The sequence below is a fragment of the Bacillus rossius genome, chromosome 10 (genome assembly GCF_032445375.1).
Source record: "Bacillus rossius redtenbacheri isolate Brsri chromosome 10, Brsri_v3, whole genome shotgun sequence".
Classification (NCBI taxonomy): Eukaryota; Metazoa; Arthropoda; class Insecta; order Phasmatodea; family Bacillidae; genus Bacillus; species Bacillus rossius.
In genome coordinates this window covers 22037108-22053991 of record NC_086337.1, presented here as the reverse complement: position 1 = coordinate 22053991, position 16884 = coordinate 22037108, and the positions used below count along the sequence as shown (strand labels likewise).

The window sequence follows — 16884 nt, the reverse complement described above, 5'->3', positions numbered from 1 at the left end:
GATCATTCAGGATTATACTTGTCCTTCACACCAGATAGTGAGGGTCGAAAATTGCTGTAAAATCAAATAAAATAATAATTTAATAAAATTTGGAAAAAATAAATATATAGGCCTATCACTCGAGATTCACACGGATCCCACCTGGAAGATCTATGTAATGAATTTCAATGTTGTAGGCCTTTCAGTTTACATACAAACGTCCTCTTATATATATATATATATATATATATATATCGACACGCTGAGAACAGATGATACAACACAGTTGACAAAGCAGGGATACTGGTAAAGGAATATGCCTTAGTAAAGAACCACACTAGGTTAACCGCTCCACCTCGCTTCAATGCAGGAGTAATGATGCATGCATTGTCGTGCTGCGCAAATACACAGAAGATGAACTTCAGGCTTGTGACCATGCCGTAACTAGATAAACAAATTTTTGGATTATTGAGTGCTTTTTTGACGTGTTACAAGCAGCAGAAAACGTATAGCGTCAATCTGAGGACAAAATTTGCAAATATTCTTACAAAGCAATATTAACGTGTCCATAAGAATTTCACTAAGAAAAAATGAGGATATAAAGGTGCAATATCTTAACGTGGTTTGCGAGAGCCAAAAATAAATTAATATTTTCGGGACACTTTCTTAAAATTTACTTTCGGTATCCTTCCTAAATAGCATTATCAAGAGCCTAGTTACCTGTAAAGGCATATGCGTCAAGAAAGGCCAAACTTTCAATTTAGCTCTCACGCTACATCGTATTACAATGTATCAATAAAAAAATTAATCTTAGTAGTTACCATTTACAAACACTGGAATTTAAGATGTTAAAGTCTTGAAAATATATTTATATGTTTTAACACTCAGCTCTGCAAGAACTACTTAATAGTTTTCTCTGCCACAACTAATAAATATGAGCCACTGCGAAGTTACATTTCTGAAAATATAATTTTTGCTTAAAATTAATTTTATATTAAAAGTAAACTTGCATTACCATTAAAATAGCGAAAGAACATTCTTAATGACTGCGTTAGTGCGACTGCTATAAATAAACTTTTGTGTTACAAGCGAAACTATCGAAATATCAAAGAAATATTAACTTCCAAAAACAAAATGTATCAAAGAAAAAGTTACAAACAAAAATCATGATATCGTTAATTTAATTTTATATTAACTTAAGTTAAACAAATTTTACTTTGGATATTTTTTCTTTGCCATTAAGTAAGTAGTTTTATATTTATTGTTCTAGATGTGCCTATCAGGAATTCAAGAGGAAATTCCCGATCCTCTGTTCCGGAAAAATAACTGACCTTTGTATCTCAAATGCCTCATTTGCATGAAAATTTGCATGATACCATTGTTACGGTAAAGTGGTCCACAGCTTGCGAAAGGAGTTTATGAAATAATGCACCTTTCCAATAACAATCGCTTGAGATCGCGACCTCAGAATGAGTATGCATGAGGACCTGCGAATTCTATATCTGCATAAGAGCCTAACTTTGCTCACAAATAATTCAGTGCTGGATCACTTCGACACATACTACTTTATCAATGAGAAAATGCGTTATTTTATCGGAACTGGTAGAAAACGATTCACACAATAGATTGGAAAATGAAAACGAGGCAACTGCTTCAGTGGTTTACAGATGAGTCTCTATGGCCACAGACAGACCAATTAAGAACATCAGCATTCTTGTATTAGAGCAAAGACGTTGGATGTACATTCTGTATTGTATAACTGATCAACATGAAACCTTCAAGTGATTCCTCAATGCAATGTAAAAATTGTATTGTAGCCACTACAAAATAATTTGTCGATATAGATACTACCAAAACCTCTTGTGATAGCAACAAGAAATAAAATTTTGCTGTTACTGATACAACTAAACGTTAATTTACGGCAATAAAAAAGTTGTATCAGGGTGTACATTCTAACTACACTCCTTCTGGTCTCCACAGAAACGAAAGGATTTTAAAGCGCCCGCAATATAAATGATAAAGTTTAGCGCAAACACACGAGTAAAAGCATTATTAGCATTATTAGTGTTTGAAGGATATGGTGGATATCGAGGTTCGAGGCAACTCCGACGAATGAGCTGAGTTTACCCTGAGAAAACTTAACCATTCACGGCAACGTCTTCCACTTTTCCCACTTGCGAGAAACCAAGGCGTGACTCCAACGGGCATCGAACCCTAACCGCCTTGGTTAGAGCAGATTGATCCTTCCACCGAACCGTCGTGGGCCCAGTCCAAACAGAAAATTAAAAAAAAAAAAAAAAAAAAAAACCGCACATTCAATAGAATCTACCTAATTGAAACCTAAGTGTACAAACAACCAGATCGCACGCAACGAACGATTGCCCCATGAAGCATTAGGTTATTTTTACGATTAGAAGAATGACTTGTATAATAAGAGATTTCAGCCTGTTGTATATGCAACCAACATTGAAAAATGTGGCCTTAAATGGAGGTAGGAGTTAAAAAAGCCATTTCTATGTAATATATTTTTTTTATAACTACGAGTTGAAAATCGCCTGTAAGGAGAAATTTTGGTAACGCAAGAGTTGAAACATCAATATCCCAATAAGCACCAGGACGCATAGAACAATCACATCATAACCGTGCGTTGCTCACCACTCAATGTCTCGTCGTTGTACTGTTCGCTGCAGTGTTGAACTTTCGTACGATTGATGATATGAACTGAAATGGCTTTTATTCTTCAACTGGTTTCCTTTAAAAGGTTTCAAATCTAGTCGTTTCTTATGTTACGCGAAGTATTCCTCGTTTGAAGTTTTCTGACTGATTCGTTTCCTTACTTTGATATTGTTTAAAATCTTACCTTTAATTATAATACGCATTTTCCAAAAAACAATTATTTTTAAAATATATAAATCCTTTATTTATGTCAAATAATAACTTTTTAAAGGATAATTTAACCTTATCTAACGGCATTTAATTATCTAACGATTTTTAGGGAAACTCAAGGTAGAATCTTATCTAAGAAGGGTGAGGGGGGGGGGGGTCCGAGAAATCTTATGTGTCCTTGCATGAGGGCGAAGGTCAAAAATGGCCAAAATCATCTTTAAGTAATTAGTGAACGGCCCCTTACGCGTGATTGGGGTACATATCATTCTCATAATCAGATATCGGAAAAAATTCGCGGATACATTTCGCAACAGACTGAAATTCAAAAACATATATATCTTTAGGTTGCTTTTGCTGTTGGCTCACTTTTCTTCTGGACTACTCTGAGCCAATGAAAAAACCCTCAAACAAAGGGGTATCGGATCACAGGCAAACCAGTTGAGACGACTCACAAACCAGCAGTCAACGAACTTCCCCCCCCCCCCCCCGCCCGAATATACAGAGGACAGGGTAGCATCTCCTAAAGGTCGGCCGAAACCGCGAAATTTTCCAGTCCCTACTCATTATGCATCTTTGCCTATGTGGTTTTAGTGATGCCAGGTGTGTTGTAACAGCTCACGTTGCTTCATTAAACATAACACACTGACTTTCCCGAGATACTGCAATTTATTTACCCATAACTTCAGAAGGGGGGGGGGGGGGTCGTTACCACAACGCCGAACTACCACAACGCCGAACTACCACAACGCCGAACTACCACAACGCCGAAAAATGATTTTGCGGGGAAGGGGGGGGGCCACAGGAGCAAAATGAAAAACAACTGAATGAATTTGTGTGCTAACCTTACCTAACGTAACCTTTGTGGCAGTCCTGCAATGACATTTTTCGGCGTTAATGTATTTCGGCGTTGTGGTAATTCGGCGTTGTGGTACACATCAGTTTTCTAGCTGTCGGCGTTGTGGTCAATTTTGACATTCGGCGTTATTGTACGTTCGGCGTTGTGGTATTTCGGCGTTGTGGTGCGTCCCCCTCCAGGGGGAATAACCCCACGTGGGTACGCCACTGGTCGCGGAGTGGACTCGCGAATTGTTCCGGTCCTTCGGCCGACCACGGTCCCGGGCGGCGCGGGCGGTGGGTGCAGGGGCGCTCCGGCGGGAGAGGAGGGGACAGGCTATTAAGCAATCAGCCCGTAGTGACCTTCGTGAGTGGTGAGCCTCAGGGGGGAGGGAGAGGGGGGGGGGGGTCATCCATTCAGCGGCGGACCGTCAACGAGAGTGACCCGGCCGGACATCAGGCCACCCGAGACCGCCAGGGGGGGGGGGCGGGGGGGGGGGGCGCAGGAAGCCTTTACAACCAGCCGGCCGACGTCTTCCCGACCACCCCCCCCTCATCTCGTTCCTCTTGCGCAGGCTTCCGGTCCTGAGAGCGCCTTGCCTGCACGTCATTTCCCGCAGCTGGCTGCAACCAGTTCGTTTCACATACCGTCTGTGGTTGTACGCAAAAAAACGTTTAAGTATCTTTATAACTCGAGTCACGATAATGTAACTGATCGCAGATTTGAGACCGTCAACTACACATTTTGTAGGCCTACACCCGTAACGCCGTTGTAATGGCAACGAATTGTTTCTTTGACCATAAAAAATGCTGGTTGGTGGTGATATCACTGTATCCTACTGTCGCCAGAAAATAGCCCTCTATTGTTTTGGATTTGTTCCGTGAGTTCCAACACTCCCTAGCTCGCAGTTGCCTCCCGAGAGCTGAGAGGCCACGGGACGATGTCGTCGGAGCCGCGGGGACTGCATTTGGGAGGAGCTGGGTTCGACTTCCGGCCCGGGCTTCCTCATGCATGATTATACAAGATTTTTACGCGGGTTTTTACCCAATATCTCTCTTAGCAAATGCTGGGACAGGCCATGGCTCTTCCCCTAATTCACCGTCTGGAGCGACCTCGCTGCTGGCGCTACACACAGTAGATCTCGTCCTCCCCTTTAAGACCCGTTCTACAATTGCACGAAAACGGAGACGGATCACGTAAACGGAGACGGATCTTCCGGAACATCTCACAATCGCGTCTGCTGCTTCCACTTTGCACGGAAACGTAACATTGGCAACCTATGAGATTGCATTTCATGGATACGAAATATTAATTTAAAAAAAAAAAAGTTTTTATATCTTCATATATATTAAAACAAACCACACAGTAATAATACAACACTAAATATTCTTGTATTTGAAACAATTTTTAACGTATTTCGATCGTAAACTAACATCACTACAACCGCAGATGAGTACTTGGCTTCTATAGGTCGCACGGAGCGACGTAAACGGAAGAGCCCAGCATTGCCGAGCTTATCCGTACTGGACCGTCTCCGACTGCAAGCTATTGCAGAAACTCTGTTCCTTGAGATCCGTCTCGTTTACGTGGTCCGTCTCCGCTTCCGTGTCGTTGTGGAACGAGCCTTGAGAACAAGATGGTCCCGGGGACGCACGAAGACTGAGCGAGACAGCGCAGACGTAACATGTGCGGCCCGTTTAGTCGATGCGGTCAATTTCAAGTGACCAAGGTGTAGTCTGTGTATGAAACTTGTCTCAAATTTGACAGTTCTCAAAAGTTTTCTACTTAGGTATTATCCTGCAACTGTTACGTCGACAGTGTTTGCAGGGCCGGCGCGTCCATATAGGCGAACTAGGCAACCGCCTAGGGCGCCAAATAGCTGGGGGCGGCGCAGCACGACACATAACAGCTGATATAATATGTTTAACGATTATTGAAACTAGATAAAAATGGATTTTTGTAACAGTTTGGAATGTTTATATTGATATAAGTAATTATTTAAAGTCCACGGTGACCTGTTTATGATTTGTAATAAGCAAAAAAGTAAAAATAAACACAAGCCTGCTTACATTTGATTGTTGACAAAATCTTAGGCTTACGTGATGTAGCCTATTTTGAGGCAAGGAAAAAATTTTTGGAGTGCCCGGCGGGTGGGGGGGGGGGGGGGGGTATTAAGGTTTTTCGCCTAGGGCGCCAATTTACCTTGCACCGGCCCTGAGTGTTTGTACATAACTTCACGTGGTTGCCAGGGTTCGTTAACAAACATGTGTTGCTATGCAAGCGAAATTTGGGAAAGTTTCGCTACTGGTAGTGTTGCTTGTCAGAACAGTCAGATTCGATACTGTTACATGACACAGACTTTTCTTGGGGACTGAGTTCCACCAGTGCATCCGTGCGCTCAATGCGGAGAGGTATGAGTTCCGTTACTAAATCAAGAGCATCAATGCTGCGCTATGTCACCCTGCTTCCGGTCAACTTCGTGCATTATCCGCACGTGGTCTAAAGCACTAGCGATAAAGTATTTAGGTCGGCAAGTTAATTAAGTCGAATTGGTACGTTTCAAGATTAATTGCCGAGCCATTTTTATGAGGAAGAGCCTTTAATCGCCAGTTTGTGCCAAGCGGAACGGGTTTTAAAGCTAGGTTTTATTCGCCATGTTGATATTTTTGTTTTCTTGTATTTATCACTAAAAAGGGTTTTACCTGTAATATTTATCACGATAGCACTTTGTAATTTGCTGTTTGGTCACAATCTTTGTCAACGGACATTTCCTAAATGCTAATTGCGGGTTGTAAGAGGTCTCGAAAAAAAAATCTTGTTACAGCAATTAGATGACACTTGGATAATATATGGCAAAAAAAGTTGTGAATAAACATAAATTGCAAACGAGCTTGTAGTGAAAAATTTACCTGAGAAATGCATTAAATTATAGGAGTATAATTATAATTAAAGACTAAAATGGGAAGTGATACCCATCTTTACAGGGCCTGCCTAGTCAGGGGTGTATTTTTATTGGTATTGGTGAAGCGGAATGATAAGTGCGACGCTCGCTGGTACTTCTAGTGCGATATCACCTCTAAGCGCAAGGCTATGGACTGCCGCGCAGTTCTCGTCGTGCACAGGACAACTATGTAACCACAGTATTATACGGCGGAGAAATCACGATAAAGGTTTAATGAAAGCCCCTCGAGTGTTTTAGGCATTTTCACTCTTCTAAACATACGTTAAAAAAAAAAAAAAACGGAAACAGAACCATTCACCCTCACTGGGCGCATTTTTAAATGCTTTATTGTAAAAACGACGCCACTATAATATCTTGAGCAGTTTTTAAATCGCGTGGTTTTACGTGGCAGTCTATCCGGGTAGGTGGGCTCCTTAGAGCAGGCACTGACCTCATTTTCCTGGAACACTTCTTTCCTCATAATGGCCGTCAGGCGAGCTGCAGACGCTGAGCGATTCGTTTCCGTGCGAGCTCGCGCGTCTAACAAGCCTTCCCTCTCCCTCCAGCATCAGTCTTTTTTAAAAACGTTCGAGATCCGTTGCGTCGGCCGCCCGCAACAATGGTGTCTCTCTCTCTATCCCCCTCTCCACGCCCTCTCTTTCACCGTGTGCGCGCGCATGCGCGTCATGCGCGGCGGCGCCGGGGCCGGCTGCGCATGCGTTATGAGCACCTCCCTTACACCCCCCTCCCCTCCTTCACCCGCAAGCGCGGAGCCGCCGCGCATGCGCGGTACAGTTGCAGGCCGGCGCCGTTCCCACGCCAGCGTCTGGCAGCCAACGGCTCCCAGTCCGAACCTGTTTCTCCCGTCAGGTGCGTCTGGCCTCCGCCGAACCGCGCCGACGACACACACAGTATCTTTTTCTCAGACACCTAGCATCCATTTATTTTACATCAAATAATAAATAACAAAACTAGTGTAATTTTTTTTTTCAATTCTAAATCAAAGCAGCACTGCATTCCAACAAACAATGAATAAATGAACAAAATGACAGAACGTAACTAACGCAAGCGAATATATTATCGTAAAATGTTTCACTCGTTTAATTGTAAAATAAAAATAAAGCACTGTAACTTGGTCGTAACTTACCCATACAGCCTGATATTCGATAGTTCGAACTCATTTTATTAAAAAAACATGTCAAAATAGATTAATTATTATATCTATAATTATTCGATACGATACTTACATGTCATAAAGAACTCATATGAGTAAAAGTAGCTATTGATTAAAAGTATCGAGTGCAAAAGCATTTAACAGAAAGAATACGACTCGATACAAAAAAAAAGAGTATCGATACTTTATCCATGTCCCTAGCTCTGGGACATGACACGCTTCATTATTCCCTGATGGTCTCCAGTAGCTTAGCTACCAACACTGTGTGTAGTTGAAGAGGTACCGTGAGAGCAGCTTCATTCCACATTTGCTTCTTTGAGAACGCTCTGGGCTGTAGGCCTAAGAAGGGCCATGCATATTTTTTCGCGAAAATATTTTGAGACAAGCTGAGTGTTTAAACAGTGTAGCATCGTCTGTGTTACGTGATTGATCGGGTTTCTTCCAGGCACGTGTCTAATGCCGACACGCGAATAATAGCCATTCAGTGCGGGAGGAAACACATCCTGAGTGGCCCGGCCAGAGAAGACAATGACTTCTCCAGCAGACGGTCCCCAATCACAGGGATATCTTATTTAAGTCTAATGGAAGCTCAGATCTCGCACAAAATACATGCCCCTACTAATAAGGAATACTATTGTGGATTATAGCTGGGAGAAGGTAAGGGGCGTCTATTAATTACGTGAGGCGTTTAAGGGGGGAAGAGCCGATTTTTGTTTAAGAGGGTCGAGCCGAATCTCATTCAATCCTACGTGGCGGAAAAAGTTGGGGGAGGGGGGGTTGTACTCGGCAAATACTACGTAATTTTTTTTCCCTCAAGAAACAGTGTAAAATTGCGAGAAAACTGGGTTTAATTAAGTAAAACATGTTTCGCCGCTAAAATATGGCTAAATCCTACACAATAATATTGATCGCGGTTATGCGAACCCCACAAAGTCACTCTTGAGACCACACTTGAGCCCCCGTGGGCTGAATTAGAATGAATTTTCTTTTACGAATTTTAGTAGAGTTCCTATTTAAGTGTTTCATTGTTCGATTTTCTCGCTGTGATTCTAGTCTACGTTTTGTCTTAAATACTAGTCTTAACTAGTCCTAAATAAAAATAATTAAGAAAGTTATGTTTTTTTTAAATAAATCCAACGCAATCAAACACAGATTAACGTATTGACACTAAAAGTACGCATTTTGAACAAATCTCACGTTTGATTATGTGGGGAGGGGGTCGAGCCAAATCTCACGAAATATCCCCAACGAGGAGGGGGGGAGGTCGAAAAATCGCCAAAATCGCCTCACGTAATTAATGGACGCCCCCTAATTTTCGCGGGAAAAAAAATCTGAGCGCTCATTAGATTGCCAGTGCTTTCTTCTTGTAATTGGCAGCCCTCTGCAAGAGAAAGCTTGTTTGGCCGAGCCGTTCAGGACGCGTTTGTTTTTCGCACTGAATAGCTGCGATTCGTGTGTACCTGAAAGAAATCCAACCAATTGCGTAACACAGACAGCTACAGTGTTTTAACACGATGCTAGTCTCAAAATCTTTTCCCTGCTTTTTACCAGGAAAAAAAGTAGCTAATGGATTCATTTGGCGACAGGTTACACTTCAAACCATTGTTACTCCTGCGGTTGGCCCATATGTAAACTGGAAGTCTGTGATCCAATGAAAATACCGTCAGTCGAAGAATTCAGTCGAGACGTTCTCAAAAGGTCCGGAGCCAATAAACATGTTTCTTGCTGCCACTGAACCTACGAATTTTTCCAGTGCCTAAGACAATGAGTACACGCAGTGGTTGATAATGTTTATGGCTTGATTATTTATAGACAGTCTAGTCTAGCCTGAAATAAAAGGAGAGAAATCAACTTTAAAAAATCATTATTGGGTTTTTCGGCGAATAAATTACCATGTTCTTTGGTTGAGTGGATTTACAAATGAGTCACTTAAGATGAATCATAAATGTTCATTGAGAGCTAACAATACAAGCAACAGTCCCGATCTCCCACATCACTCTGGGACCCCTAAGTCACCCAGTGAACCCGTGGTCCGGTGGAGGTCCATCCAACCCCTGCTAGCTGTCCAGGCTAGTAACCGGAGCTGTGTAGTCACTCACAAGGGGGCTAGGACAAACATTCAGGACCTACAAGCCCGCCCTCATCTAACTCCCACGGTTGCTAACCCCGATAGGGCATACCCGAAAAAAAGGAGATGGACGGATCTTTTACATGTCCAAGTTCGGAACAACCAGATATTGGGCGGGCACGGGTTCCGCGAGAACCGGGAAACATATACGCCATTTCCGATCGCGGGCATGGTTCTGACGACTGAACGGCTACGTCGAGAGGTTGATGAGACCCGTCCCAACCTTGGCAACACCGAACCAGCTGCCAGCCCGCCGTATATACCACAGGTCACCGGGGTTCCAGGCAGTACCGACACGGGCCCACACCTGTCACATCCCTGGGACCTCTCGATCACCCAGTTGCTGGTGATCCAGTCGAGGCTCATCCAACCTCTACTAGCTCAGCACACAGAGAAAAAAGGTTTTGTTTGAATCAAACAAATATTTGATTATATATATGGCGAAACGAATATATTTACTTGGTGGAACAAAATATTTTGTTAGCTTGACCAAACTCGGTAAGTAACAAAAATGAGAATGTTACACCTAATCAAATGTACATTTGAGTCGACAAAATCATTTTGTTGGGTCAACAGAATCTTTCCTACTACAAAATATTTGTTTGAATTAACAAAATATATTTATCTCGCCCAGGGGCGCAACAACAGGGGGGGGGGCAAGGGTATTTTGCCCCCCCCCCTTCTGAAACCTTGAAGTTGGTGGCAAACGGGGGCACAGAAAGCGCTGTGTAATCAATTTTTAAATAATAAAAACCGCTTAAATAGCACCATTTTCCACCTTGAAATACTCCCCCGGAAACCCCCTGCTTCAATAGGGGGGATCGATGATTCTTTATAAATAGGTATATTGCCCCCCCCCCCCCCTTTTGGAAATTTAGTTGTTGCGCCCCTGACACGCCATATATAAACCGATATTTTTGTTGAGACAGACAGACCTTTCTCTCAGTGCAGACTAGTACCCGAGCGGGGACTGCACCGAGTGTGCTCCAAGCATCGCAGGGGACCAGGACAGATGGCACTCACCGTCCAGCGGAAGGTGAAGGGCAGCACCATCTTGGCGGCGCTGCCGTCCGGGTCGGGGATGCTGAAGGAGGCCCCTCCCAGCACCGGGCTGGACGCGTTGCCGAACGAGCAGGGCCCCGCCGACGTCACGTTGCTCTGGTACTCCTTCAGGCAGACGCGGAAGAAGGTGGCGCAGGCGCGCGGGCACGGCAGCGAGGCGTCGCGACGCTCCGCGGCGCCGCAGCAGCCGCCGTCCGCCAGCTCGCCGCGGTAGTTGGCGATCTCGAGGATCTGCAGCTCGAAGTAGCCCGAGGCCTGCGCCGCCTGAAACACGTCGTCGCGCTCCGTCACCTGCGACCAGGCTCTCTGTGACACACCGGCACGTAGAGACCGGAAAAATTCGCGAGTTCATTTCGCGATAGGCTAAAACACATATAGTTATACCTCAGTGCTGCCTCTGTTATTGGCTCAAAACTCGCCTGGATGACTCTGGGCCAATGAGAAACACCCAACCAAAGCTGTATCGAATCACAGGCTGCTACGTTGGGACGTCTCACAAGACAGCAGCCAATCAGTGGGTCACATTTGACCGAGTGTACGTAGAACTATGGAGTTCATCCTACAGGTCATTGAACCCACGAATTTTTTCCGGTCCCTACCGGCAAGACACCTCCGGAACATTTTCCTACGAGTTCAATTTTATCAAAGAGAGACTTTTAAACAAATACATGCAACAAATTAAACATGAGCAAATGTAATGGCGGATTTTTTTTTTTTCAATATAAAATCTGAAACCTGTTCAGAGATAATTCCCACGTGATTAAAGTAAACAGTTGTCAACTGTTTGACTGTTTGTATTTAACAAATGAAGAGAGGCGTAAAAAAAATAATACAAAATGCAAGTTAGGAAAACGCTGTTGGAAAAGAAATTTCGAGACTTTCCAGCACCGTTGTTGTTTATTTAGGGAAATTTCCTGGACTTTCGTGATCAGTCCAACATATTCCTTACATTTCCTTGACTTTCGTGACCTGTGCTTCAGTTTCCTTACATTTAAGCAAATTACATGATCAGTCCTTCAGTTTCATATATTTCCGTGACTTTCGTATCCTGTAGACAATCTGAAAACTGTTAAAATTATCTACTTCTTGGCTTTTGAATTGACGCCAAGTTTGTGTAATTGAGCATGTGCCCGACGTTTCGGCATGCCTTGTTTTTTCCATCTTCAAGAGCTGTAGACAACAGTTGTTAGAGAATTTGACCAGGAAAGCCTACGACATAGACTGTTAAATTTTATTATCTTACTACCAGTACTGACTAAACGTACTGTTACGATATTAAACTTTACTAAAAAGTTACAGTATTTTTGGGTTGTAAATAGAATAGAAACATTCATGTAAACTTAAAGATATTTGTAAATTTGTACATTTACACGAAAAAAAAAACTGCATAACTACAACATAGGCTCGCAGTAATAATACCCGTACATTTATGCTTTGTAATGGCTACTCAGTATTAACTCCAAAAAAACGTATTTCATATATGCAAAAATAACCAATAATCAAATTTTTACAATATCTTTCTTGTAGTGTTACATTCTATTTCTTAACAACTGGTTTCTATAGGAATCTTTTGAAAAAGTACACTTTTTTTTTCTGTGCGCAACAACAGTAGTGTTTTTTTTTTTTTTTGAAAAATTCAAACGGACAGAGAAAGAACATGAAAGTAAAACCTGACTCGTCATGAATTCGCAGTTCTGAGCGCTTAGATTGGATTTTTTACATTACACGTTTAATTTAAAACATTTTTTAAACACATGGCATTGCAGCCATGGAGTTAGGTACACAAAAAAAAGTCTTAATAATCTTACCCATTTCAAGGATAGTTAAAAGAACGTGTAAAACATTTATGGCGAAAACGTATGGTAGTTAACCTCCGGAAAATGCCTCAACATCTGTGTGAAATGGGTGTATTTGTTCCCGAAGAATACCTTTCCCGTCGAAAACAAAATGCCTCATTGTTTATCGTCTCCGACATATTCCGGTCTCAAAGACAATACAATATATACATGTATATACACACACACACATATATATATATATATATATATATACACATATATATATATATATATATATATATATATATATATGCGAACAAGGAGCAAGTCGATTTCCGCCAGCGCTGATCTTATCAAGGCCCACTACCTTACTCTACACAAAAAAAAAAATGTACCTTTGGTAACTGTTGCAAGAAATATTTTGTAATACAACAATAATTGTAATGCAACTTTGTACAAAACATGGCTACGGTTATTTTTGCATGTATGAAATAGGATTATCGAGATAACAATTTAAATGTTTGTTTCACAAACTAAGTTTCCAGAATCAATACATACATATTGTAATTTTATTTGTAAAATTACATGGGGAATTGTAATAGGATTCGCCTGGATTTTTTTTTTTAAATTTAATTCAATTGAAATATTTCTTAAAATCTTTTCCCTCGAATATTGAAACCTTCGATTACTAAGGATTTGATGGTCTATGATTGGCTCATCTCTAACCTTCAGTGAATGGTCCGGCCAGTCAGGGGAACGAGAATAACCGAGTGTGATCGAAGCCACTGACTTGGGCATCCCTGGAAGGAACAGCTACGGTAGAACCACACAGTCGCATCGTGGCGGCGATGGGTCGCCATGCTGCATGTTCACCATTCGCCGAAGGGGAGAGGGGGGGGGGGAAAGGGAATTAAAAGCACGTTCCATCCTCCGCGGGCTCCGCTGATAAACAGCAAGTGACCTTTCCGGCGTCGAAGTGGTCGCGTCTGCCAAATGATCGATTCGCGCGGGACGCGCTTGGGCTTGCCAATCGATTCCAGCGGCCGGTCGACAGCGGTGTTCGCCTCGGAACCCGGGGCGCGCGGGGCCATCCATCTTCCAGTTCTGACGCAACGCATGCCCGGGGTCTTGGAACGTAACACGGGCTCCTCGCAGGCTTGCTTCTACCGGGCGTCCGGAACCCACAGACGACACTGCCTGATCTGTAACCGGCTTGTATTATTTCTTTGTTCACCAACGAAAGCATGTCACATTTCCATAGAAAATAATCGATTAAAATTTTATTTTCCCTCTACTTCTTAACATTGCCGCAGTCAAAAAGTACTTCGGGATTCTTCAAAGTCGGAACACAACGCTAGGAGCATGTATTTTTTGCGAACATATTTCGGGACTAGATAAGAGTTAAGAAACTGTAGCATCGTCTGGGTTTCGTGACAGAGTTTCTTCCAGATAGATTTTTGGCCGAGCCATTCTGGACGTGTTTGCTTCCACAACAGCTGTGACTCATGAAACAACAGTTTCATGTATCTGAAAGAAAGTCAATCAATCAAGATACACGGACGATGTTACAGTGTTTTAACTCTCAGCTGGTCAGGGAATCTTTTCGCAAAAAAATAACATTCTTATAGGCTCGATCTCATCAGATATGTTGGTTTTTAAATCTCAATACTTTTTATGAGGCGATGTTTGATAATTGGACAGTAGAAGGTAAACTGTGTACTCCCCCCAGCTGTTTAATCACAGAAAATAAAATTTAATATTTAATTATATGAAATGAGTCTAACAACGGTTGGAAATCAGTGGTATTTGACCACGAATCTGTTAATATTATTATCTATGACAAAACATAAGTGAGCGAGTCCGTCAATACTCGCCGGAGATGTTTAACATGTAACCTCGGTAACGAGAAAATTCATGTGTTCTCATGTTGCAAATACACTAATAATACGAAACTCGGACACGATATTTAACGTAGAATTCTTTAAAATAATGCCGAGCGTGATGAATATACGCAAACTGTGTTTTCAACTACATTAGTTACCGCTCTCCCTCAGCAGATAGGTCGACTATCGAAATCTAAAAATCTATGTAATGAAACAGCTCCGATAAAAGCGAAAAAGACTTGGAAAAAAAACATTTTAACCCTTGCTTTGGATCTGATTATCGACAAAGATGGTTTTTTTTAAATACTGCGCATCCTGTTAAAAATTAATTAAACAAATAATGCTAATAAGTTTAACTTTTTGTATTTGGTAACTTTGGCTAGCGCCATCCGCCACAGATGACAGCACCGTGGTTAAACACATTTACGTTCCACGCGACTTCCGTTCCATTCACGAAATTACTCCCACCAAATGCCGTACACCGAGAGATGGGATGCTACACATTAAAAAAAAAATTAATAACCCCGGGAGTTAAATCCCCGCGGATCTGCCGTGTACCGTTGGGATAAGTGCTTCTACTTCCTGTTGCTCGCTCCGCCTGCAATCCCAGCTTCCTCGCCGGTGTGTGTGTGCTGCAGCGCGGCTTCAATCAGCTGTCGCCGCTCGTTGCCGTGCCACACCGGATCACATTCCACAGCTCGCCTGCAGACACATCTCCCTTAAAGTGGCATTTTTGACGTGAACACGTGTTTAAAATTAATCGGGGGATACAGTTCCGTGTTGCAGCTACATATCTATCATCTCCATCCAAAATTTAATTACACCACTGGATAGCTAAAAGATCAAAGAATTCGTTACGCTAAGTGAGGACTGTGACGCATCGCACGCGGTGGAGGGGGAAGTGCCGCCATTTTGAGGTCATTTTGCGGCGTTTCGAGATTTCCATTTAGTATAACTTTTGACTGAGAAGCTAACATTCGTTTGAGTATCAATCGTCAGTTCTCGTCAAAATCTACCGATCGCATATATAAAACATCACTGTAAAATATTTACAGTGAATATATATAGTATTAAAATAAAAAAATAGCGTATTTTATATTTTGTATAGAAAATATTACATGTTACGTACACGTATTCACGTACAACACACGGCCGTGTCCATGACACAGCTACACCCCCTTTTTTTTTACAACCGGCAGGCTATGGCTTCGTCCAGAGAGTAACGAAAAAGCGTTAAGGAAAACAAAGGGCGGAGCTCAAAGCAAGTAAAGTATACAGTCAAGACAACCGTGAGATCGGTATTCGAAGACACGAAAATATAAGGGTTTAAGTGTTGAATATGCTACACCTGCACACTAACCTTATTCCTGTAGTGCACGATAGGACACTGCCTAATCCTTTTTTTTTTTGGGAACGGATTTTGGTGTCCTAACCTTTGCAGCGAAATTCCGCGCATGAGCAGGGCTCATTTTCTGATATTTTTTTTCCAGAATGTGGGCCCGCGTATGGCGTGTATAGAGTACCTATATGGTCACTTTTGCGATCATCAGGGGACGAATCTAGCGTGTTGGTGTGCCAAATGAAACTTAATGATACTGAAACAACCCTGGAATACATTCTGTACACTTTAAAGGTCTTAAAAAAAATCGCCAATTAAAAAGCAGCCTACTTGCAAAAATTAGAACCGCGGATCGGTTTTTTGTGCGATGGTGCTGCTATCTCTAGTATTTTGTCCGTAAAAATTGTGTCGATGGTTGCGAAACGTCCGCTAGAGTGCGTTGAAACCAGTTTCTAGCCACGCGCTGGGCTCGATTTGTTTCCTTACTGGAATCCGATTTGGACATGTTCTGGAATACGGCCCACGAGTTAGGTTTCGGTTTTGTTCCAACAGGGCAGTGCTTATTCGCTACCTTACACTGATGTCATGGAATATCACCCTAATACCCTTTCGGTTTTTATTAACGCCATGTTTTTACAATTGTGAAGATACGATTTTAATGCGCCTGGCGGAAGACTCCAATTTTTTTCCCTTGTTAAAATAGTAGCCTTATGTCCAGGTGACTAGAAAAATCTCCAGTTTTTCTATCCAGATTTATCGTATACTAGCATACCTAATTTAATGACGTACGACGGTATTATCGTATTTTAAAAGCATGATGTATTCACTTTAGGTCTATTCCACAATGACACGCAAACGGCGAATGTTCACGTAAACGGA

At 42.3% G+C, this 16884-nt stretch overlaps 1 protein-coding gene across 1 annotated transcript in view; it reads right to left on the bottom strand.

Moving 5' to 3' along the window:
* Positions 1–16884, bottom strand: part of LOC134535835 (protein jagged-1b) — a 356686-nt gene that overhangs the window by 272990 nt on the left and 66812 nt on the right. The window contains exon 2 of the mRNA XM_063375156.1: positions 10967–11269. Within this exon, the coding sequence (XP_063231226.1) occupies positions 10967–11269 (303 nt within the window). The remainder of the gene's footprint in view (positions 1–10966; positions 11270–16884) is intronic.